The sequence below is a fragment of the Solenopsis invicta genome, chromosome 16, assembly GCF_016802725.1.
Source record: "Solenopsis invicta isolate M01_SB chromosome 16, UNIL_Sinv_3.0, whole genome shotgun sequence".
NCBI classification, from domain to species: domain Eukaryota; kingdom Metazoa; phylum Arthropoda; class Insecta; order Hymenoptera; family Formicidae; genus Solenopsis; species Solenopsis invicta.
In genome coordinates this window covers 18,437,202-18,461,150 of record NC_052679.1, presented here as the reverse complement: position 1 = coordinate 18,461,150, position 23,949 = coordinate 18,437,202, and the positions used below count along the sequence as shown (strand labels likewise).

Below are 23,949 nucleotides of genomic sequence, written 5' to 3'. Positions count from 1 at the left end.
AATTCAGATAATTGTAATTTCATAATGACTATATTACTGAAAAAGGAATTGATTAATCAAGTATAAAAGATTGATTTATGCGTGAAGTTTGAAATAAGTACAATGTAATATTAATATGGATAATTTCACGTTTAAGTAAATCTAATTATAATTCTATTAGTGTATGTGTATGCGTGTGAAGGACAATCCATTTAAACTAGTCAAATACAAAGGATGTGTGACCTACTTACTCGATAGCTAAAGTCAAAAATAATATGTCAACATTTCTCTTTCTCTGTCCTTGAAAGTTAGAATAATTATAGAATTTTAGATTGTTGACTCTCTGCACCTTTCAATAATATTATACTTTATAATGAAATTAAAAATAAAAATTTGATTGAAAAAAAAAAACTTGTGACAATTACAAAAATTCACTTTAAAAAAAAATGCCAATTACTAATTCACAATAATTCACAAAGAGAGCGAATTTTTTATCTGATAAAAATAATATTAAAAACAAGTAGATCATCACCGAATGAATTATGAAATCGATCTATGCGTGCATTATACAGATATTGCAAAAGATGCAGTCACGCAATGTTTAACGATTTATTTTGAACCTGTACATAAAGATGCAAAAAGTATGTTACACAGATTCCTGATAAATTCTGTTATATTGCATAATACGTTACTATTGAATAAAATTTAATAAAGGAACGATATGCCATTGTGAGGAAAACACGCTTTTCATTCAAATGCATATAATTCTCTAGGAATCATTATTAAGCATAATACAATTTTTGTACAATTGGGTTTGAATAATATATTAATATGTGCGAAACTAATAATGATAATAATAATCATTGGTACAAATATTTGGCGAGATCATTATTATGACAATATGCGCAATATAATCTTAAAATACGGACGTTACAAAAAAAAAGAAAAAGCGTGTCCAGAATGTACAAGATTTAATTCCTAATAGGCGAAGATTTAATTCCTAATAGGCGGAGATTTAATACGGCACGGCGAGGAAGGTGGAATAAAAAAAGTAATAAAAATCCAAAAGGTTCCTCGTGCGAGCACGCTTTTGGATAGGTACAATAAAGATTTCTTGGGGGTTTTTTTTTTACATAAAATTTAATCGGTGGATTTCAACACTCTCAGACAGAAACGCGTAATGGGGCGATCGATATCGGAGGTAATAATTGCGATTGAAAATAAATATTTATACAATTCTGTAAAACGTGCAACTGGACACGCTAAATTATCTCTTTGAATTGAAATTTGCTCATTTCTCTCAAATTCCTGTCTATGTCTTATAAAGGATCGTACTTAGAACGTTCTTATAAAAATGTTAGCGCATTTTTTCGTCATTCCAACATCTTTATAAGCACGTTCTGAATACAGTAATAACGGTTTTACACGTAACATTTCAATTCTCGTTGAAAGAAATTAAAAATTTATTTACTGTTCACGAGTTTTAATCAATAATAATCTAAGCAATAGTTTTTAAGTAAATAATTTCTCCGATATAGAAAAAGACCTCTGATGCCTCTCTATTGTGTAATATAAGGCTTATTCTTTTTAGCTGAACTAACTGCACTAGTTCACAGTTTATCTTCTCCCTTTCACGTTAAAAGAAAGATAAACTCTGAACTAGTGCAGCCAATTCAGCTAAAAAAAAAACAGACTTGTAATACAGAGATATAAATATCTCGAGATATATATCAATTTTTAAGAATTTAAAGGACCCCAGAATTGTCCAGTCCAATTCCACTGTGACTATTTCATAGTATCTTAATTTCTTTTAGGAATTGAAATGTTTTAAATATTTAGTCCACTAATCTAATTCTTACGTGTTCTAACGTGAAAACTGTCATCACCTGCTGGCTACTCTTAATCGCTACTGCACAGTCTCAAATTACCATAACGTTATCTCACTATGAATCAGTCTAGTGTATTATGATGGCAGTGTAACAACTGCGTAATTTTGAACTTCGGCCACGTATGCCATTAAAGTACGAGCATCTCACGAAAGTGCACTCATTCGCACAATTAAATAGTAAATCGTAATACAAGTTAGAAGAATAATAAGCTCCAACATTCTTTGAAACATAACATTTGGCACACTATTATATAAGACGCTATTATATCTTAACTTCTAATAGGAACACTTTGTGATATTTTTACATACTACTTAACAACACCCGCCAAAATGGCAATATAAAACTGAAATATTCATCACACTATCTTTTATAATATTTGAATATGTGTTATCATTCTGTTTCTATTTCGTCTGATACAATAGAGAGTCATGTAAAGAGGTCATGTCTTTCTATCAGAGAAATCGTTTATAGATTCTTGAAGATTACATATACAAATTACGGAGATGAAATTATTGCTTAGATTATTATTAAAATCGTAAACAAAAAATGAACTTTTAATTTCTTTGGAAATTTAAATGTTTTAAAGATATAATATAAACTACTCGTGATTTAATCTATTAAATGTCGCAAACGACGTAAAAAAATTTGCGAAAGTTATTAGAACATTGGTTGTTTTTATCTGATTATCGAGATGTAAAATTGTACAATATGTATAACGCTAACTTGTACTATATGTCTTACATTTATATCTGAACATTTTATATTGCACAGATAACGAAAAAATAGAAGTTCTCAAATTTCTCTGAAATTTCTATACTATATAACTCGTAACACGTAGAGCACTTCAAACTTATTTAATGAGTGATAGAGTTTTACAAAGGAGAAAAAAACTTGCATACCTTTTGTCACGAAATTATCCTCACATTCGCACAATTTGATAAACTTTTTGAAATAATAAAAAAAAGTCATTTGTTGAGGACGCTTCATGAAGTTTAATTCTCATATTCTCTTTCAAAAACAAAAAATATACTGCAAGCTAAAAAATAAACATCTTTTCTACTGTCTTCACCGTCAACAAATAGAATATTCGTTAACGATGAAGACAGTAGAAAAGATAATTATTTTAAATATATCTAATATAAGAAAAATAGAATACTTTATTTCTGTAATATATTTCTCTTATATTAGATATATTCAAAATAATAATCTTTTCTACTATGTTTGCGTCTCAGAGGGCGCGAACATAGTTTCGCGAAAAATTAGATATATATGTATACATATTGAAAATTAATTTCAATAACAATAGTAAGTAAGGTCCAATCATGACGTAATCACATAATTGTCACAACGTTCCAGCGAACGTCGTAATAAAAAATCAATAAAAAAATTAAAATAAACAAATTAAAATAAAGATGTGCGTGTCATGATGATTCGATGTTAATCTTATGCCACGAAGAAATAAATTTTTTTTTTAATAGAAAAGAGGCTAATGCTGATAAATACAATACTTAAACGTTGCGTACAACGAGTAAACTTTCTGCATGATTTTTGTTCGAATACGTCTCTGATGTCAAACTGTATTATTACTGTTGCGTTGCACGAAACAATGCAATCTCTATTCCTCGATAATTCAAGTATTTTGAATTATGATTTGTGAAGTCCATTTTAAATGTAAAAATGAGATATATCCATAATTGGGCACATCCATTTTAAATATTTGGTCATTTATAATTAGTCAAATCCATTTTTTATGGACCAAATATGGTTATACCCCATTTTTTCATGGACCATTCAAACTTATAACTTAGATTAAAAATCTACGGAATGCAGTCTCATTATTTAAAATAATTACAAAAGTGTCCATCTCAAAGTACATCGCTTTTCTCATAATCGTCTAATAAATACTGGGCCTTTCATAATCAAGATCAAATATATATCTTGAGAAAACTTGCTTGTTTTGGACATAATACGTAACTAAAATAATTCACAATAAGTGAATTATCAAGGAATAGAGATTGTATTGCAATGCAGCAATAACAATACAGTTTGACTTTGTGTAGAAAGTTTACTCATTGTACGGAAATAAGAAAAAAAAATCACATTTCTTAATTTGCTTTGATTTCGAAACCACAACGATCTTTTAAAAAGAGAGTAATCTTGAGAGTCTTAACCTAGACATTTTAGTAATATATTTGTCAGAATTAGTCTCTCTTATTCTTAATTTGCTTTGATTTCGAAATGGTAACGATCTTTTAAAGAGACAGAGTAATCTTGAGAGTCTTAACCTAGACGTTTTAGTAATATATTTGTCAGCATTGGTCTCTCTTACTTTCTACTTGAAAAAAATTTTTTTCTTTACATTCTTTCGTTTTCGCAAACAAAAATCGTTGTTTCATTGGCACTTGCAGATGTGGGAACACCCTCTGTCAGCAGAAATCGGATGCGCTCGATAGATTGCTTGCCTCTTGAGCAGTCCTTCCTAATTAAAAATCTTGCTTAGAAGATAGTTATTATATCTAAGATGTATTTTGTTAAGCCAGACAGAGGCACGCACTAATTGTAAGAAAAGAAAGAAGTGACTTTGAGAACTTTTAAGATAATGTAATATTCCCTAACAACGATCATAGAATGAATTATAAAAATAAGTAACTTGTGCTCTTCCGTTTCTTTTACGTACATGTAATATAAAATATAACAAAAATATATAGAAAACAAACTATTAACTCTAAATCTAATATTTTTTTCCTTCTCATATCTCACACTAGTTGAGCTCTGAATGTTTTTAGAAAATGTGCGACAGAATAAAATTATTTCTCAAATTTTATTACAGCATTTATCAAATTGTTTCTGTTTTAAAGCAATAACTGTATCATTATTCAAAAGTATTTTTTACGTTTTTACATTTCATACATTAGCAAAGAGAAAAAAATCGTAAAGCTCGAGATAAACAATGCAATGTAAGAAACACATACAATATTATATAATAACATTTTTTAATATTTAAAATAATAGAAAAATGTAAAAATCTTAACGAACAGTGAATTTATATTCATTAGAGGTTTTAAAATTTTCTTAAAACCTACAAAATTATTACATTCTAATTTATTGGAAATTTTCTATTGATTTATAATTTTTTTCATCTTTACAATTTCATTTCATTTGTTCACTATTCATTTACAATTTGTACATTAGTACATATTTACACATGTAACCGAAATATACTCTCGCGTGTATTTACGAATTTGTCCGTAAATTAAAAATCAGTATCTATGTATCTACTATTAGTATGTATCTACTACTACGATGTATTTGCTACTACGACTTGGAGAAAAAAAATGTTCTACATTTACGTGGCGAATGCCAAACAATTCTTACTTGCTGCGACGTTTGCCCGTAGAGTTTCTCATGGATTTAAAGGCGTTTGCTGTGCTTATGGTATTAGGATTGTACGGGCCCCTTGGACAATACTTAACAGTGTGTGCCAAGTCTCCGGATACGCCACAGATCGGACACGTATAAGCTCTATAAATTAAAAAGATCATTTTTTATATATTTAATGAATGCAAGACATTTAATATTTAAAAAAAGAGAAATAAAAAATTTTGAATTTACTTTGTGAAATTATCCGCTAGACGATACAGACTTTTTTACTTTAAGTAAAATTATATTGAGAAAATTATAAAATGAAGATTATTATACACGAATTCCATATCATTCAGAAATTTAAATCGGATATTGAAAGTATCCCTAAGGAATATATTTAAATGTTTTAAAAAGTTACTTGACACCGTAACTTTTTGACAAAATAAATTTTTTAATATTTACCTGAGGACAGGACACAGAATACGTCCGTCGACGTCTTTTAACAAGTGTTCCCGATAGAACGATTCCTCTTCCCCATTATTCCTGCAGAACACGCATTCCGTCGGCAAAGGTTTCTTGTTTTTCTTTCGCCGTGACGCAGTTTGCTTTGATGTGTCCGTGTCCACGTCTGGGCAATATTCGAAATCGCGACCATTAAGACGAAACTCTTCCATTACCTCATCAACTAAAAAGAAAAACTTATTGAATGCCAATAGGAGAATATCTTTATTTCTTAAAAACGAAAAGTTCTTCGAATAATCTATCTGATAAATAATATTCCTCTTTGAAATAAACATTCAAAGTTACAGTTAAAAAATAGAAAGAATATATATATATAACTCACATTATATAATAATTGACAAAATTCCTTGTAAAAGTTGTCGAATTTATAGTTTTGAAACAATTTTTATATTGCATTACTACTGTGCAATCTAACACGGGATCATCTCGGTTTGTACAGGTTTGTTAAAAATTTTTGTATCAGTAAAATTTGACGGCATATAAATGTAAATTGAAGAAGAAAGTAACACCGTAAAATTGATAGATTTCAAGAAATTTGGATTTATAATGCGTGGTAAAAGTTCTAGAATGACTAATAACTTGAAAAAATATTTAAAACTTTATCTAAAAATTTATGTGAAACAAAAATATAGTAGGCTTTAAAAAAGCTATCAGATGTTGATATCTGATCGTAATATCTTGAGAAGTGAAGAGAGCCGCCGCTTGCCGAGCTATACTAAATCTATAGTTCACATTACGTGTACTATAGATTTTCACGGAAAGTAAATTTTGGAAACGCAATCCTATTGTTATGATTTGGAAGTTGAGATTACAAGGACAATACTTCCTTCTCGTCATTGTTCACATTATTTTAAATAAATTTCAAAAAAAGTTAACATTTCTTTTATCTAAAATAAACATGAAGATAACATTATAATAATTTAGATGAAGGTAAGATAAATCTATTCCTTTATCTAGATAATGACAAACACTGACTGTAATTCGGAAGAAAATTTTAATCTGACGTAATAATCAGAGATGGAAGCATTGTAAAATCCAAAATGTTTCACATCATTCTCCTCGCTTCGAAATCGTAGCACCGCAATCTATTTTCGTGATGCAGGAACGAACATAATTCAATGTAGAACCACAGTTTGTAAACACACACGGCCACTTTCGAGTCGAGCTTCGTGTGTTTACCAGAGATGGGAATTGTCATCGTCACGTCGTCAGGAAAGCGGGATCGGCACGTGGAATAAACATATCTGCGAAATCTTAATAGGCTTTTGTCTCGATAGAATGCTCTTCTTGCGGCGGGCGACCGGCCGCCGTCGCAAAGCGACCGATGCACCGACAAAGGAGATGCACACGTGCGAGATAAGTCCGGCAAATCGTAATTGGTGCCACGAGACGACGGACTAAACAAATAAACGCGGCTCTCTTTTTGCCGAATGTATCGATTTATTGACGCGAGCCGGAAGATCCCGAGGACTCTCTGCTGCATCGAAATAATCTTGGAAAAGATTTTATATAGACGACTGGAAAATATAAATCGTCAACAAAGATACAGCAGGATAGCTATAATGTACGCTCTTATGTTTGTTGTGATTCGTATTTCTTATCGAGTTGACACAACGCGTTTCCTTAACGAACATTTCACGTCGCATGAGCCCATGCATTCAAATCTCTGGGAAAGCGACGGATACGCGGAGGAGATTGTACCAGCGATGAATCAAATAAATATACTGACGAGTTAGTCAAGAAAAAATTTATCATTATTTATTACATTACACTTGAAAAAATAAAAGAAATAGCAAAGTAAACATCAGTTCAGAAGAAAATCTTAGTACTTAATACTATTTTCCGTATTATTTTTAGTTACACTTTCCGTTTTTATAAACTGCGCGCCGTATTTAAAATGCAATCATAAATTAAAGTTAAAAATAGTATCACAAATTAAATTGATCGTCAATTTATTAATGATGCACTGTAAATAATTTATTGCGAAAACTCTGGGTGGAGTAATGTTTTTCGCAATAAATTTATTTACTGTTTTTTAAAGTGTTTTTTTTAAAGCATCATTATTAAATTGGCAATCAATTTAATCTCTGTGACATTATTTCTAGCTTCAGTTTATGGTTGTATAGAAACTAAAAATATATAAAAATGTAAGATTTAAGTATTATGTATCTACATATAAAATAATGGATTTCCATTTAATGATACGAGCATCATCCTATCTTTGTTTATTAAATTATTTATTAAATACCGATAAAGATAAATCGACGCTTGTGTTGATTCGTGTAATTTATGACCTATGTAAATACAGAAAATACCCGATAATAGGTACCAGAAGCCTCGACCGTTAAAAGCTTTACTTGCGTGAAATCATGAATCGTGTACACAAAAGGAAAACAACAGGATTCGTAGAATTTTGTGACATATGCTTTCCTTCAGCGTTCGAAACGCTTTTAAATCTCCTTCAAACTGCATTTTTCTTTGTCGAAAAACGACATTTTCTAAATAATTTTCAAGCACATTTCTCGTCTTCGTTTTCTTTATATTTTTTTTTCGTCTAAAATAATCATATACGTAAGGCTTCATTGGAGAACCTTGAAAAAGTATTGAAAGTGAAGTAGATACAATTAAATAACAAGATTGTATTTCGTCTTAACGCAAAACGTGTGTAAAAGATAAATTAATAAATTTATATAAATTTATAATGTGCAGACATCTGATTTCTCGAAAGACTTTTTCTGCTTTTCCAAAGTTACGTTATAATATTAAAGATTGATTGTCGTGTTTCCTTTCATAATAAAATAAAAAAAAAGCGTAAAGAATAAATCGTCAATACAAAATCATGTATCGAGAATCACTTTAAGGCAAAACGTAAACAGCGAATTGAGAGAACAAGCAATTAAGACTTTCGAGCGATGGGTGCGACGAGGATCGCACTTTTCGGACGACAGTTCATCCGCAAAATCGTAAATCGTCACGGTGCCGTTTCGTGAACGTGAAATCGGCCTCGACAATTACGCGAATACACTTAAATAAATCCGGATCGACGGTGAAACATACCTGTCGGCAGCTGCTTCCTGACGGGGACATCGAACAGCCGCTGAATCTCATCGTCCAGGCTGGGATTGAACGGAAACAGAGAATTTTCCTCCAGCATCGGTAACATCACTGCAAAATCAAATGTGTAAAACATGCAGTTACTCTTTACGCATTAAATTAATTTTATACGTGTAAGAAGCGACTGTATGATCTTATACACGATACACACTTGGATTTGCAACGATGCCGCGCATTATCTGACACATTACAACCTGTAGAGCCGATACGCAAGCTTCGCGCGAGCGTCAAACACACCACACGTATCACGTTATCCCCGAAGACCTGAAGCACTACCGAGTCTACTGACTGCTACTGACTACTGACGACTGACGACAGTGAGGACGACGCACTGACCGTGCTCAACACGGAACATTGCCGGGAGGCGATTGGTGGATTTGTCGAGATTCTCTACTCTTACATCGTAGAGGGGATGGCCTGCTCCTCTCCTTTTCTCTCCTGTGCGCGGCAGTGACACTTGGAAAAGTCTTTCGCAGCGCGTGTAAAAAAAAAAGGCAGACAAAGCGGCGCCGTCGGGCCAATACAAACAGAGGCAGGCGATGCCGCGGTATTCGCCCGCCGTGTTTTTACACACTACCTTAGCGATAAGCCGCTACGCATCGATTCGACTACCTATCGCTTCCCGGAAGAGATTTGAAAGGGAGGCAATTATCCGCTCGCGCGGACCTCCCCAAGAGACAGCGCGGCGCGTTGTCATCAATGAATTACGCAGCGAACACGATCGAGCTAGATTGAAGGCGATCAGCCAAATTTCGACGAGACAGAGGACGAGCAACAGGTCCATGTCTCGCCTACGATTTGACTGACGTAGATAGCCGCGTGGAGATCAGTTGATACTTCATTTATGTTTTATGTATAAACGAAGTTTTTTTATTGTTATATTTATAAATAATTATGGAAATTATGCATGAAAGGGGAGCAATGTCTGATAACGTTGATATATGTTATCAAGAACATGGTTCTGAGTGATCTGCAAAATAATTTTGGAAAGTGACGTAATATTACGGTATATTTTATTTTGATAAATACATGTTTGTCTCGTTGTGTATTAATTTTCTACAAAGTTTATTATAAAAACTGAAAATATATATTTTTATTATTAAAAAAATAATTGAAAATACCAATTAGCATCTATTTATTAAAAATATAAATTGTTAATGTACAAAATGAAATATGTTTAAATTAAAAAAATTAAAATGAATGTAAAGTAAAAATGAACTAAAAAATATTTGATAAGTAGAAATGAACTTTTAAACAATACGCCGAATTGCACAGAAAGTTAAGTATATACGTCGCCGTCTTGTGAGTGTGTGGGAGGAAGGGAGGAAGGGAGGAAGGAAGTATCTCAAATTTATCTGAGATACAAGAACTGTAGTTAGAATATTTAAGCATTATTAATATTATTTGGCTCAAGTCAAGACTAACAATAAAAAGATGTAGAAAGAAGATAGAGCTCTCACAATCACAAAGGTAGAGTTGCAAATAAAAGCGAAACAGAAATACATTCATTTATTTGTGTACCAATTTGACCTTCACGTATCTTGAGGATTAACCCAAGAATAATCATCTATGCAACTGTGATGTGCACACCCATTCCCACTCTAATGTTGGAAAAGTGATAAACTATATATGTTGAAAAAAAGAGTTTGGTAATAAAAATCAATATGTGATCGGTACCTCTATAAATATTTCTTCTCGCGATAACTCAATCTTTTTACAAAATAGTAAATAACCCGTAAATATAATTTATTAAAATAACAGACTTTAATAAATTATATTTATAAGTTATTTACTATTTTATAAATAAATCGTATTATTTTATTAATAAACCGTATGGGAAAAGCAGAACGATCTAATTAATGAATTTATTTATATCGGAAGATCCCAGGAAATCTCTGCGTCATCTCTTTGCATCGACAAGGAGCTGGGACTTCTGGAATGATCCGTGTCCTTCTCTTCACAGATGACGAAGAGAAGGACTCATTATTCAAACATATTTATTACGTTTTTACATTTCATATATTAGCAAAGAGAAAAGAATCGTATGGCTTAAGATAAACACTACAATGTAAGAAACACATACAATATTATATAATACAATTTTTTAATATTTAAAATAATATAAAAATGTAAACATCTTAATAATAATGAATTTATATTCATTAGAGGTTTTTAAATTTTCTTAACCTACAAAAATATTACATTCTAATTTATTGAAAATTTTTTATTCATTTATAATTTGTTCACCTTTACAATTTTATTTCATTTGTTCACTATTGATTTACAATTTGTATATTAGTACATATTTATACTTGCACGTGTAACCGGAATATACTTTCGCATGTATTTATGAATTCGTCTGTAAATTAAAAATTAATATCTATGTATCTATTACTATTACTGACATGGAGAAAGAAAATGTTCCACATCTACGTCGAAAATGTCAAAAAATTTTTACTTGCTACGACCGATGTTTGTCCGCAAAGTTTTCGTGGATTTAAAGGCGTTTGTTATGCTTTTGCTATTAGGATTGTACGGGCCATTTGGACAATACTTATCAGTGTGTGCCAAGTCGCCGGATGCGCCACAGTTCGGACACGTATAAGCTCTGTAAATTAAAAAGATTTTTTTATACATGTAATGAATGTAGGACATTTAATATTAAAAAAAGAGAAAAAAAATTTTAATGTTATTTTGTGAAATTATCCGCATAGAGGCATTGCAGACTTTTTTTGATTAAGTAAAATTATATTGAGAAAATTATAAAATGAAAATTATTATATACGAATTCCATATCATTCAAAAATTTAAATCGATATTAAAAGTATGCCTAAGGAATATATTTAAATGTTTTAAAAAATTGTTTGACACCGTAATTTTTTGACAAAATAAATTTTTTAATATTTACCTGAGGACAGGGCACAGAATACGTCCGTCGACATCTTTTAACAAGTGTTTCTTGTAGTACGATTCCTTTTCCCCATTATTCTTGCAGAACACGCATTCCGTCGGCAAAGGTTTTTTGTTTTTTTTTCGCCATGGCACAATTTTCTTTGGTGCGTCCGTGTCTGGGCAATATTCGAAATCTTGACCATTAAGCCGAAACTCTTCCATTATCTCATCAGCTAAAAAGAAAAACTTATTGAATGCCAATAGGGGGATATCTTTATTTCTTAAAAACAAAAATTCTTCACATAATTTATCTGATAAATAATATTCCTCTTTGAAATAAATATTCAAAGTTACAGTTAAAAAATAGAAGAAATATACATATAACTCACATTATATAATAATTGACAAAATTCCTTGTAAAAGTTGTCGAATTTATAGTTTTGGGACAATTTTTATATTGCATTACTACTGTGCAGTCTAACAAGGGATTGTCTCGGTTTGTACAAATTTGTGAAAATCTTTGTATCAGTAAAATTTGACGGCATATAAATGTAAATTGAAGAAGAAAGTAACACCGTAAAGTTGATGGATTTCAAAAAATTTGGTATTACAATGCATGATAAAAGTTTCAGAACGACTAATAAACTTGAAAAAATATTTAAAACTTTATCTAAAAATTTATGTGAAACAAAAATATAGTAGGCTTTAAAAAAGCTATCAGATGTTGATATCTGATCGTAATATCTTGAGAAGTGAAGATAGCCGCCGCTTGAGTTGCCGAGCTATACTAAATCTATAGTTCACATTACGTGTACTATAGATAAATTAACTTTCGATATTGAAAATCTATAGTACACGTAATGTACTATAGACACTTTATATTTTTTTTAAGTCTCAAAATAATCATATATGTAAGGCTTCATTGGAGAAACTTGGATAAACAATGAAAGTAAAGTAGATACAATTAAATAATAAGATCGTCTTTTGTCTTAACGCAAAATTGTGTAAAAGATAAATAACGAAGATACATATAAATCAATAAATTTATATAAATTCATAATATGCAAACATCTGATTTCTCGAGAAACTTTTTCTGCTATTCAAAAGTTACGTCATAGTATTAACGATTGATTATCTTAATCAATTAGGTTTTCTAGTAAAAGTTTAGAAGTAAATCTGTTCTTAGAAGAAATACTTAAAAGAAAAAAGAAATAATTTAAGTAAATGTAGTGTTTCTTTATTTTATAATAAAATAAAAAATGTTTGAAGAATAAATCATAAATACAAAATCAGACATCAGGATTTACTTTAAGGCAAAATGTAAACAACAAATTGAAAGATTAGCAATTAAGATTTTCGAGCGATGGATACAACGAGGATTTTTCGGACAACTGTTAATCCGCGAAATCGTAAATCGTCGCAATGCTGTTTCGTGAACGTAAAATCGGCCTCGACAATTACGCGAATACACTTAAATAAATCCGGATCAACGGTGAAACATACCTGTCGGCAGCTGCTTGCTGGTGCGGACATCGAACAGAATCTCATCGGCCAGGGTAGGATTGAACGGAAATAGAAAATTTTCCCAACTTGACTTCATTATCGATAACATCACTGCAAAATCAAATATGTAAAACACGTAGTTACTTTTACGTATTAAATTAACTTTATAACTATAAAAAATGATTATGTGATTTTATACACAATTGTCTCCAAGTAATTGTTGATCATTTGCGACAGGTAATATGCTATCTTAATAATATTAATATGAATTTATAAAACATTGTTTTTGTAAGACAATTAAGAATATCTCTTAATGCGTTGCAAAGTGAGTTTTATACTAACAATCTTTTCCACTTCATTTGTTTCTATTACTACCGTATGGTGATTTTCTTTTCTATTCCAAATGCCTTTTTTTATAAACACCATCTAAGATAAATCGATTTATTTATATAAAAATTTTTTTTGTGAGACATGTTTACTCTGTTGTTATTCCAAATAACTTTTATTTTATATTGAAATAAAAACATAAAAGTTTAATTATGAGATACTTAGTTAAACAAAAATATAAAATAAAAAATTGGTATAAATAGAAACTAACAAATCGAATAAAATCTTGAAATTATATAATCTGAAGATATTCTCAAAATCGGAAACTATACATAAATTATAAATTTTATAAAATGTAAATTATTATCTCTGTCTACAGATTAAAATGAAATGAAAATCTTACAGGTTAAATATGAATTTGGATTACGAGGATAAGAGAAATCTTGATTTCGTTCATTAGAGGGATCGTTATCCAAAACTAATTTTTTTTTCTGCATGTCGGATTGTAATATTCGTTCTGAAATAAAGTTATTGTTACTTAATTTGTTCAATCTAATTATTGTACATAATTTGTTTTAAAATAAATATTTTAAAAACATACTCATATATCTTAAAATAATCTGTTATTTGCTTGTGCATAAGCTTATTGATATTTATTTTATGTATGAAATTCTTTTACAGATGAGTTTCACGCTCTCGTCGGAGAATCTGTTCCTTACCATAGATTGGAATTTTTTAGTCTTTGTACATTTTTGGGAAATATAGATGGTTTAGAAGCAACTAGGAACAAATTTAGTAACGAGATATATCTATGGTAAAGAATTTAATAATTTTTAATGATCTAGTTAATATTCACGTATAATTATCAAGAAAAATTTTTAAAGTTAAACCGAGAAATTTTCGAATTCTTTCTATAACGTGAGTGAATATGTATAACTGCGAATTTCCGCTTGTATACGCGAGACATACCTGATAAGAGAATCTTACTTTAATGAAAGCTTTGTAGTCCTACTGCTGCAGTGTTAATTCAAACAAGGCGATGATGCTCGTACTGATCCGCACTCGTAACCGATAGAGAATGAGCCGACCGTACCGACATTTTACACTATAGAGGAAGTTTACCCCCACTAGGCTGCACACCATGGGTGCATCCCAGCTACGACACAAGTCGACACTGTGTAATACAATGTCCATTAGTGTGAGTAACTAAAATTTTCTCTCTTACACTAATGGACACTGTGTTACACAGTGGTGACTGTTGTATCTTGAAGCTGGAAAGCACCCCATGGTGGAAACAGAGTTTCTAGATTGTTCTAGATGTTCCTCAAGCATAAGGCCTGTTCTTTTTAGCTGAACTGGCTGCGCTAGTTCAGAATTTATCTTTCTTCTTTTAATGTGAAGGGAAGAAGGTAAATTGTGAACTAGTGCAGGCAGTTCACAGTTCAACTAAAAAGAACAGGCCTCGTGGTGGAAGTTACACCCACTACCCTTCCACACCATAGTGAAAGCAAAGCTTCCAGATTGTTTTAGATGTGCCTCGATCATAAGTACATGCGCTCAACTGGCCAAGCTTCTCAGCTAGTTTCGAAGATTAGCACAATAGACATAAAAGTAATTCCGTATTTTTATTATGATTTTAATTAATTAATAAAACTCATGATTGTTTTAAAATATTATTTAAAAATATGCGTATGGACAATAGCGTATGGAAATTTTATTCTAATTAATCTGCTGTTTTTTTATTTTAAAATTTCTAATAACTTGTTGTAAATAAATGTTTCCGACAATATCAAATAAAATCTTTTTTTATATTTTAAGGAAGCTTTTTTTAAAAAATATAGCAACTCAAGTAATGTACTTTTATCAAATTAATAGTAATTTGCGGGAAACTTGCTATCTGGAAGTAATAGGTTGTGTCAATTAAAAGAAAATTTAAAAAATATTCTTATAAAGAGGTATTACATACGTTCCACTATAGTAATTGTAAGTCTTCATCAGTTATTAATTTTATAAGACATTAAATTTTTAACTTTATTTAGTTAAAAAAATATATTAACTTATCAAATTCTGATTAATGTAATTATACTGATTACTAAATATTTTGTTACATTAATCAAATACATAATTAAAATTATTTCACCGAAGCTTTATTATTATTATTAAAATCTTGTTTTCAGTGTATAGTTAACGTTAGAATTTTGCTTAAGATGTTTAGTTTTCGAAGACCAGTATTACATTTGGTCGAAAGTAAGATACTTTTAAAGTTTGTAATTGTTTAAATCCTTTCTAGGATTGAACTTCTTTTGTGCGTTTTATTTTTTCTCTTTTTATCCAATAAAAAGAAAAAGAAAGGAGGAAAAATAAGAAATTCAGTTCTGGAGTATAGAAAAAAACAAGCTTATCGTTGGACCAATAAACTATTTTATTTTTTATTTCTTAAAAGTGAGTTAATTACGTTTTCAGTCATATTTATAAATATTTATAATACGTAAGAAGTTGTTTTTTAAATGTTACTAATGTGATATTTCTTTCTTTTTTTTTTTAAGTAAGTCACGTCAATTTAAAATTAGTGGACAGGGATCCGAGGTTGAAAATAGAAACCAGATGATTTCACTAATTTTTATCTTTATTATTACTAAATATGTAGGCTGAACAAATAATTTCATAATTTGTTGTAAATGAGCTCGAGAAAACGCGTGTAAGTTATTCGCCTCTGCGAATGAGTGTATATGTTATCAAGAACATATTGAATTACGAAGATAAAAGAAACCTTGATTTCATACATTAGATGGATTGTTATTACAAACTAAAGTGTCCTTGTGTCTCTCGGATAGAGGTCCTGAAATAAAGTTATTGTTACTTGATTTGTTCAGTCTAATTATTGTATAGAGTTTGTGGTAAAATATATATTACAAAAACATACACGTTTCCTTATAACTGCTGATAGCTCCTCCAAGACTAGATCCATATTGATTTTAATTATTTCATAACCACGTTCGTTGTGAGTTATCTCCAAAACATCAATAGTTTTCAAAAATTCACGTAGGCTTGTAAATCCAGGTCTATCGTAAGGAATGTATTCTCCGACGTGAGTGTGATACAGATCTGCAAAAGCGGCACTCTCTTTTATTCTTAAATTTATAATATTAAACGGTATGTACATTCATAAATTTCTAAATCTGAATATTTTATCCAAATATTAAAATGTTTTATAAAATAATTTATATGATAAAAGTATTATCTCTTTAATTCTACGACATTTTATTTTAATGGAGTTTATATTTTGATTTTTATATAAAATTAATATTAGGAAAAATTGAATTTGTAAATTTATTTGCGTAGCATTCAGGAATCTTATTTAAAGAAATTAATTGATGCTGTCAGCTTGAGGCATTTAATTAAGGGTCCTTTTGTATTTTTTTAAATATTAATTAAATGCAGAGTATAATAAGAACTTACCATTCAGATCATTAATTGTCATTCCGTCTAGATTCCTCATCAGGAATAATTGAATCAATTTCACTACGGATTCCATTTAATTGCAAATTTTTGCTTGTATTCGCGATATATGTCTGATAGGAAAATATTGTATTATAAGACGGCGATATCCGTACTGATTCGCATTCGCGACTAGTAGAGAATGAGCGCCAACACTTCACACGAAGATATAACCTACCCCCATTTATATACCCCTTTCCCATTTCTAACTCCCAAATGACTTGGAAAATTCCTTCAATTCGTAAACGCCTCGTCAGATGATATATTCTACGTAGAAGAAAATGTATTTGTATCAGAAGAATGTGTACATACAATGTTCAAACGAGTGTGAAATCTTGTCCGTTATGATGTTTGTATCGACATTCTTGAATACCTTAAATATTCAATATCGAGATGTTCCGAACATCTTTAATAATAGCTTTGATATAATTACAATATTAATTTCTATATCAAAGAGTATTGATTTATAAATTTTGTTACAAGCAGGTGTTTGATTTATAAAATAATCAATTAATTTCACATTTCTAATATAAAGAGGTATTACATATGTTTCGATTATACTAACTCTTACCTGTTAGACAGCATTCGTAAATTTAGAATTATTGAAGAGGGTTTGCTCACGCCCCAGGCGAAAGTTCGTGGCACGTGAATTATATTAAACGATAGGACGTAGAAAGAATCCCTTAAGCAATGTACAAAAAAATTTTTTTGTAATTTCAAGTTTTTTCTGAATAAAGAAGTGTTCTAAATAATCTTTGTCCGGATTTAGATGATGCAGTGTATACATACATGAAATTTAAATAATAAATTTCTACTTCACATTTTAAGACCACTTCGTGTTTCAAAGAAAAGTAAATATTTTACGTCTATTATTTACAATGCAGATAAAAAGAAAAGAAACGGTCAGATAGCAATGCGTTTTTTGCACAAAAAGAGAAATATTTATTAACTACAAGTTCCCTTCGGTTGCAATTACATTGTTAATATAATCTTTGTATAAGGCTATCTAAAGGCAGCAAAAAATAAACTGTTTCCAAGACAACTGATAGAAAACGGCGTATGGAAATTTGATTCTATTTAGTATAAATAATCTTTTCTACTTCATTTGTTTCTATTATTACTGTAAGCCAGACAGAGGCAAGCACTAATTGTAAGAAAAGAAAAAATTGACTTTAAGAATTTTTAAGATAATGTAATATTCATTAGTTAATAACGATCATAGAATGAATTATAAAAATAAGTGACTTGTTCTCTTCCGTTTCTTTTACGTACATATATAATATAAAATATATAATATAAAACAAAAATATATAGAAAACAAACTATTAATTCTAAATATTTTTTTCTTTTTCATATCTCACATTAGTGTTGAGCTCTGAATTTTTTTAGGAAATGCGCGACAGAGTAAAATTATTTCTTAAATTTTATTACAGCATTTATTTCTGTATTAAAGCAATAATTGTCTTATTATTCAAACGTATTTATTACGTTTTTACATTTCATATATTAATAAAGAGAAAAAAATCGAATGGCTCAAGATAAATACTACAATGTAAGAAACACATATATTATATAATAAAATTTTTTAATATTTAAAATAATATAAAAATGTAAAAATCTTAATAATAGTGAATTTATATTCATTAGAGGTTTTTAAATTTTCTTAACCTACAAAATTATTACATTCAAATTTATTGAAAATTTTTTATTCATTTATAATTTGTTCGTACAATTTTATTTCATTTATTCACTATTGATTTACAATTTGTATATTAGTACATATTTATACTTGCACATGTAACCGGAATATATTTTTGCGTGTATTTATGAATTCATCCATAAATTAAAAATCTTAATATCTATGTATCTACTACTATTACTGATTTGGAGAAAGAAAATGTTCCACATCTACGTCGAAAACGTCAAAAAATTCTTACTTGCTACGACGTTTAACCACAAAGTTTTTTGTGGATTAAAAAGGACGTTTGTTATACTTATGGTATTAGGATTGTACGGGCCCTTTGGACAATCCTTATCAGTGTGTGCCAAGTCGCCGGATGCGCCACAGTACGGACACGTATAAGCTCTGTAAATTAAAAAGATCATTTTTTTATACATTTAATGAATGCTGGACATTTAATATTAAAAACAAAAGAGAAAAAAAGTTTTGAATGTTATTTCGTGAAATTATCCGCATAGAGGCACTGCAGACTTTTTTACTTTGATTAAGTAAAATTATATTTAAAAAATTATAAAATGAAAATTATTATACACTAATTCCATATCATTCAGAAATTTAAATCGGATATTAAAAGTATCTCTAAGGAATATATGTTTATGTTAAATGTTTTAAAAAATTGTTTGACACCGTAATTTTTTGACAAAATAAATTTTTTAATATTTACCTGAGGACAGGGCACAGAATAAGTCCGTCGACGTCTTTTAACAAGTGTTCCCGATAGAACGATTCCTCTTCCCCATTATTCCTGCAGAACACGCATTCCGTCGGCAAAGGTTCTTTGTTTTTTTTTGGCCATGGCACAATTTTCTTTGGTGCGTCCGTGTCTGGGCAATATTCGAAATCTTGACCATTAAACCGAAACTCTTCCATTATCTCATCAGCTAAAAAGAAAAACTTATTGAATGCCAATAGGGAAATATCTTTATTTCTTAAAAGCAAAAGTTCTTCAAATAATCTATCTAATAAATAATATTCCTCTTTGAAATATATATTCAAATAAAAGTCACAGTTAAAAAATAGAAAGAATATACATAGAACTCACATTATATAATAATTTACAAAATTCCTTGTAAAAGTTGTCGAATTTATAGTTTTGGAACAATTTTTATATTGCATTACTATTGTGCAATCTAACATGGGATCGTCTCGGTTTGTACAAGTTTGCGAAAATTTTTGTATCAGTAAAATTTGACGGCATATAAATGTAAATTGAAGAAGAAAGTAACACCGTAAAATTAATAAATTTCAAGAAATTTGGAATTATAATGCGTGGTAAAAGTTCTAAAACGGCTAATAAATTTAAAAAATATTTAAAACTTTATCTAAAAATTTATGTGAAACAAAAATATAGTTGGATTTAAAAAAGCTATCAGATGTTGATATCTAATCATAAGATCTTAAAAAGTGGAGATAGCCGCCGCTTGAGTTGCTAAGCTATATTAAAAATCTATAGTTTACTTTACGTATACTATAAATGTTCAGTACCAAAATTAACTTTCGGTACTGAAATGTATAGTACACGTAATGTACTATAGACACTTTATATTTTTTTTACGTCTAAATATATTAAAGGCTTTATTAGAGAAACTTGGATAAACATTGAAAGTAAAGTGGATACAATTAAATAATAAGACCGTCCTTTGCCTTAACGCAAAAGTGTGTAAAAGATAAATAACGACAGAAGATACATATAAATCAATAAATTTATATAAATTTATAATATGCAAACATCTGATTTCTCGAAAAACTTTTTCTGCTTTTCAAAAATTACGTCATAGTATTAAAGATTGATTATCTTAATCAATTAGGTTTTCTAGTAAGAGTTTAGAAGAATTTTAAATCTGTTCTTAGAAAAAATATTTAAAAGAAAAAAAAATAATTAAGGTAAATGGAGTGTTTCCTTATTTTATAATAAAATAAAAAATGTGTGAAGAATAAATCATAAACACAACATCAGACATCAGGATTTACTTTAAGGCAAAATGTAAACAGCAAATTGAGAGAATAGCAATTAAGATTTTCGAGCGATGGATACAACGAGGATTTTTCGGACAACTGTTAATCCGCGAAATCGTAAATCGTCGCAATGCTGTTTTGTGAACGTGAAATCGGCCTCGACAATTACGCGGATACACTTAAATAAATCCGGATGGACGATGAAACATACCTGTCGGTAGCTGCTTGCTGGCGCGGACATCGGACAGAATCTCATCGGCCAGGGTAGGATTGAACGGAAATAGAAAATTTCCCCAACTTAACTTCATTATTGATAACATCACTGCAAAATCAAATATGTAAAGCATGTAGTTACTTTTACGTATTAAATTAATTTTATATGTATATATAAGAAGTGATTATGTGATTTTATACACAATTGTCTCCAAGTAATTTTCGATCATTTGCGACAGGTAAATATATGCTATCTTAATAATATTAATATGAATTTATAAAATTGTTTTTGTAAGACAATTAAGAATATCACTTAATACGTTGTCAAGTGAGTTTTATATTAACAATCTTTTCCACTTCATTTGTTTCTATTACTACCGTATGGTGATTTTCTTTTCTATTCCAAATGCCTTTTTTTATAAACGCCATCTAAGATAAATCGATTTATTTATATAAAAATTTTTTTTTCGTGAAACACGTTTACTCTGTTGTTATTCCAACTAACTTTTATTTTATATTGAAATAAAAACAAAAGTTTAATTATGAGATATTAAGTTAAACAAAAATATAAAATAAAAAATTGGTATGAATAGAAACTAAGAAATCGAATAAAATCTCAAAATTATATAATCTGGAGATATTCTCAAAATCGGAAACTAAACGTAAATTATAAAATTTATAAAATGTAAATTATTATCTCTTTCTACAGATTAAAATAAAATGAAAATCTTACTGGTTAGATATGAATTTGGATCACGAGGAGAAGAGAAATCTTGATTTTGTCCGTTAGAGGGATCGTTATCCAAAACTGATTTTTCTTTCTGCATGTCGGATTGTAGTATTCGTTCTGAAATAAAGTTATTGTTACTTAATTTGTTCAATCTAATTATCGTACATAATTTGTTTTAAAATACATATTTTAAAAAAATACTCATATCTTAAAATAATCTGTTATTTGCTTGTGCATAAGCTTATTGATATTTATTTTATGTATGAAATCCTTTTACAGATGAGTTTTACGCTCTAGTCGGAGAATCTATTCCTTACCATAGATTGGAATTTTTTAGTCTTCGTACATTTTTGGGAAATATAAATTGTTTAGAAGCGATTAGAAACAAATTTAGTAACGAGATATATCTATGGTAAGGAATTTAATAATTCTTAATGATCTAGTTAATATTCACGCGTAATTATTAAAAAAAATTTTTAAAGTTACACCGAGAAATTTTTGAATTCTTACTATAACGTGAGTGAATGTACAACTGCGAATTTCCGCTTGTATACGCGAGATATATCTGATAGGAGAATACTTACTTTAATAAAAGCTTTGTAGTCCTGCCTGCTGCAGTATTAATTCAAACAAGGCGATGATGCTCGTACTGATCCGCACTCGTAACCGATAGAGAATGAGCCGACCGTACCGACATTTTACACCATAGTGGAGGTTTACCCCCACTACACTGCACATAGGTGCATCCTAACTACGACACAAGTCGACACTGTGTAATACAGTGTCCATTAGTGTGAGTAAGACAACTAAAATTTTCTCTCTTACACTAATGGACACTGTGTTACACAGTGGCGACTTGTATCTTGAATCTGGAAAGCACCCCATGGTGGAAACAGAGCTTCTAGATTGTTCTAGATGTTCTTCGAGCATAAGGCCTGTTTTTTTTAACTGAACTGGCTGCACTAGTTCAAAATTTATCTTTCTTCTTTTAATGTGACGGGAAAAAGATAAATTGTGAATTAGTGCAGATAGTTCACAGTTCAACTAAAAAGAACAGGCCTCATGGTGGAAGTACACCCACCACCCTTCCACAATATAGTGGAAGCAAAGCTTCTAGATTGTTTTAGATGTGCCTCGATCATAAGTACATGCGCTCAACCGGCCAAGCGTCCCAGCCAAGGTTGGCAAAATTCCATATTTTTTTGATAAAGTCCATGCCAGTGGCAAAAATTCGGTATTTTCCGGGAAAAAATGGTATTTCCGGGAAAAAACTAGCAAAAATAATAATAAATATAATTTAATACAAGTAAATATAATTAAATATAATTTAAATATAATTAAATATAATTTTTTTTATTTTAAATATAATTTGCCCGAAGATTTTGTTAATTTTTTCATGCATTTATATAATTGTCCAGCAAGTTCAGCGTCAATAGAGAGAGTATTCTCCAATCTAAGTTTCATCCAAAACAAAATTTGTAATAAATTAGAAATTGACGTAACAAATAAATTAGTTTTTTCTTATAAAATGTTAAACGCAAAGACGTTAGTGATTGGTAAACGTTGGTAAACATAAAATTTTACTATTTAATTATTTCTACTATTAGTATTATTACTATTAATTACTACTATTATTTACTATTACATATAATACTGTTTTGCATTTAATTACATATATTAATTTAGAAAGATTTTATTGGTTTATTTTATTGGTTTATATAAAATTCATTAATATATATATAAGATTATATATATAAGATTCATTATAAGATTACAGCAAAAATATTTCTTTTGCATATAAATATATTTTATTTAATAGTTACTTTTTTAGTTCTTGCCAGTTTCTTCTAATTTGCCAGTTTATGGGATAAAGTCCGGGACGGTAAAATCCGGAATTTACCATGGTTTTTTCCACTTACTGGACTTTTCGTGCCAACCCTGGTCTCAGCTAGTTTCGAAGATTAGCATGCAATAGACATAAGAGTAATTCCGTATTTTTATTATGATTTTAATTAATTAATAAAACTCATGAATCTTTTACAAAATTATTTTACAAAAATTTTTATAATATAGAAGTTGTTTATATCCTAGACTGCCTACCATCTGCCACGTATACGTGGTGGCAATCGAGGTAAATCTGGAAGCTCACGCCTCGTCAGATGATATATATTCTATGTAGAAAATAAAAATAATGTACCAGAAGAATTTGTACATACAATGTT

General features: G+C 29.7%; 3 protein-coding genes across 3 annotated transcripts; all 3 read right to left on the bottom strand.

Moving 5' to 3' along the window:
* Positions 1-723: 723 nt before the first annotated feature.
* On the bottom strand, positions 724-9,256 carry LOC105195720 (nanos homolog 3). The gene is made up of 5 exons (XM_011161276.3): positions 9,019-9,256; positions 8,811-8,918; positions 5,694-5,916; positions 5,244-5,390; positions 724-4,347 (listed from the first exon to the last, which is right to left on the bottom strand). The coding sequence occupies exons 1-5, from the start codon at positions 9,053-9,055 to the stop codon at positions 4,224-4,226; spliced, it is 639 nt and encodes a 212-aa protein (XP_011159578.1). The 5' UTR covers positions 9,056-9,256; the 3' UTR covers positions 724-4,223.
* Positions 9,257-11,188: 1,932 nt separating this feature from the next.
* LOC105195837 (nanos homolog 3-like) lies at positions 11,189-13,371 on the bottom strand. The gene is made up of 3 exons (XM_011161445.3): positions 13,263-13,371; positions 11,776-11,992; positions 11,189-11,475 (listed from the first exon to the last, which is right to left on the bottom strand). Exons 1-3 carry the CDS (start codon positions 13,369-13,371, stop codon positions 11,322-11,324), a joined length of 480 nt encoding a protein of 159 aa, XP_011159747.3. The 3' UTR covers positions 11,189-11,321.
* A 5,512-nt stretch (positions 13,372-18,883) lies between these two features.
* LOC105195826 (nanos homolog 1-like) lies at positions 18,884-19,733 on the bottom strand. Its single transcript, XM_039458909.1, has 2 exons — positions 19,493-19,733; positions 18,884-19,173 (listed from the first exon to the last, which is right to left on the bottom strand). The coding sequence occupies exons 1-2, from the start codon at positions 19,696-19,698 to the stop codon at positions 18,996-18,998; spliced, it is 384 nt and encodes a 127-aa protein (XP_039314843.1). The 5' UTR covers positions 19,699-19,733; the 3' UTR covers positions 18,884-18,995.
* Between the last annotated feature and the right edge of the window lie 4,216 nt (positions 19,734-23,949).

Coding starts and splice junctions, on each gene's coding strand:
- LOC105195720 (XM_011161276.3), bottom strand. CDS start 9,055: ATGTGTCAGATAATGCGCGGCATCGTTGCAAATCCAA. Junction 8,919..9,018: donor CGGCATCGTTGCAAATCCAA/GTGTGTATCGTG, acceptor TTGATTTTGCAG/TGATGTTACCGATGCTGGAG. Junction 5,391..5,693: donor ATTCTGTGTCCTGTCCTCAG/GTAAATATTAAA, acceptor TTTAATTTATAG/AGCTTATACGTGTCCGATCT.
- LOC105195837 (XM_011161445.3), bottom strand. CDS start 13,371: ATGTTATCGATAATGAAGTCAAGTTGGGAAAATTTTCTATTTCCGTTC. Junction 11,993..13,262: donor CAGCAAGCAGCTGCCGACAG/GTATGTTTCACC, acceptor TTTTCTTTTTAG/CTGATGAGATAATGGAAGAG. Junction 11,476..11,775: donor ATTCTGTGCCCTGTCCTCAG/GTAAATATTAAA, acceptor TTTAATTTACAG/AGCTTATACGTGTCCGAACT.
- LOC105195826 (XM_039458909.1), bottom strand. CDS start 19,698: ATGGAAGAGTTTCGGTTTAATGGTCAAGATTTCGAATATTGCCCAGAC. Junction 19,174..19,492: donor ATTCTGTGCCCTGTCCTCAG/GTAAATATTAAA, acceptor TTTAATTTACAG/AGCTTATACGTGTCCGTACT.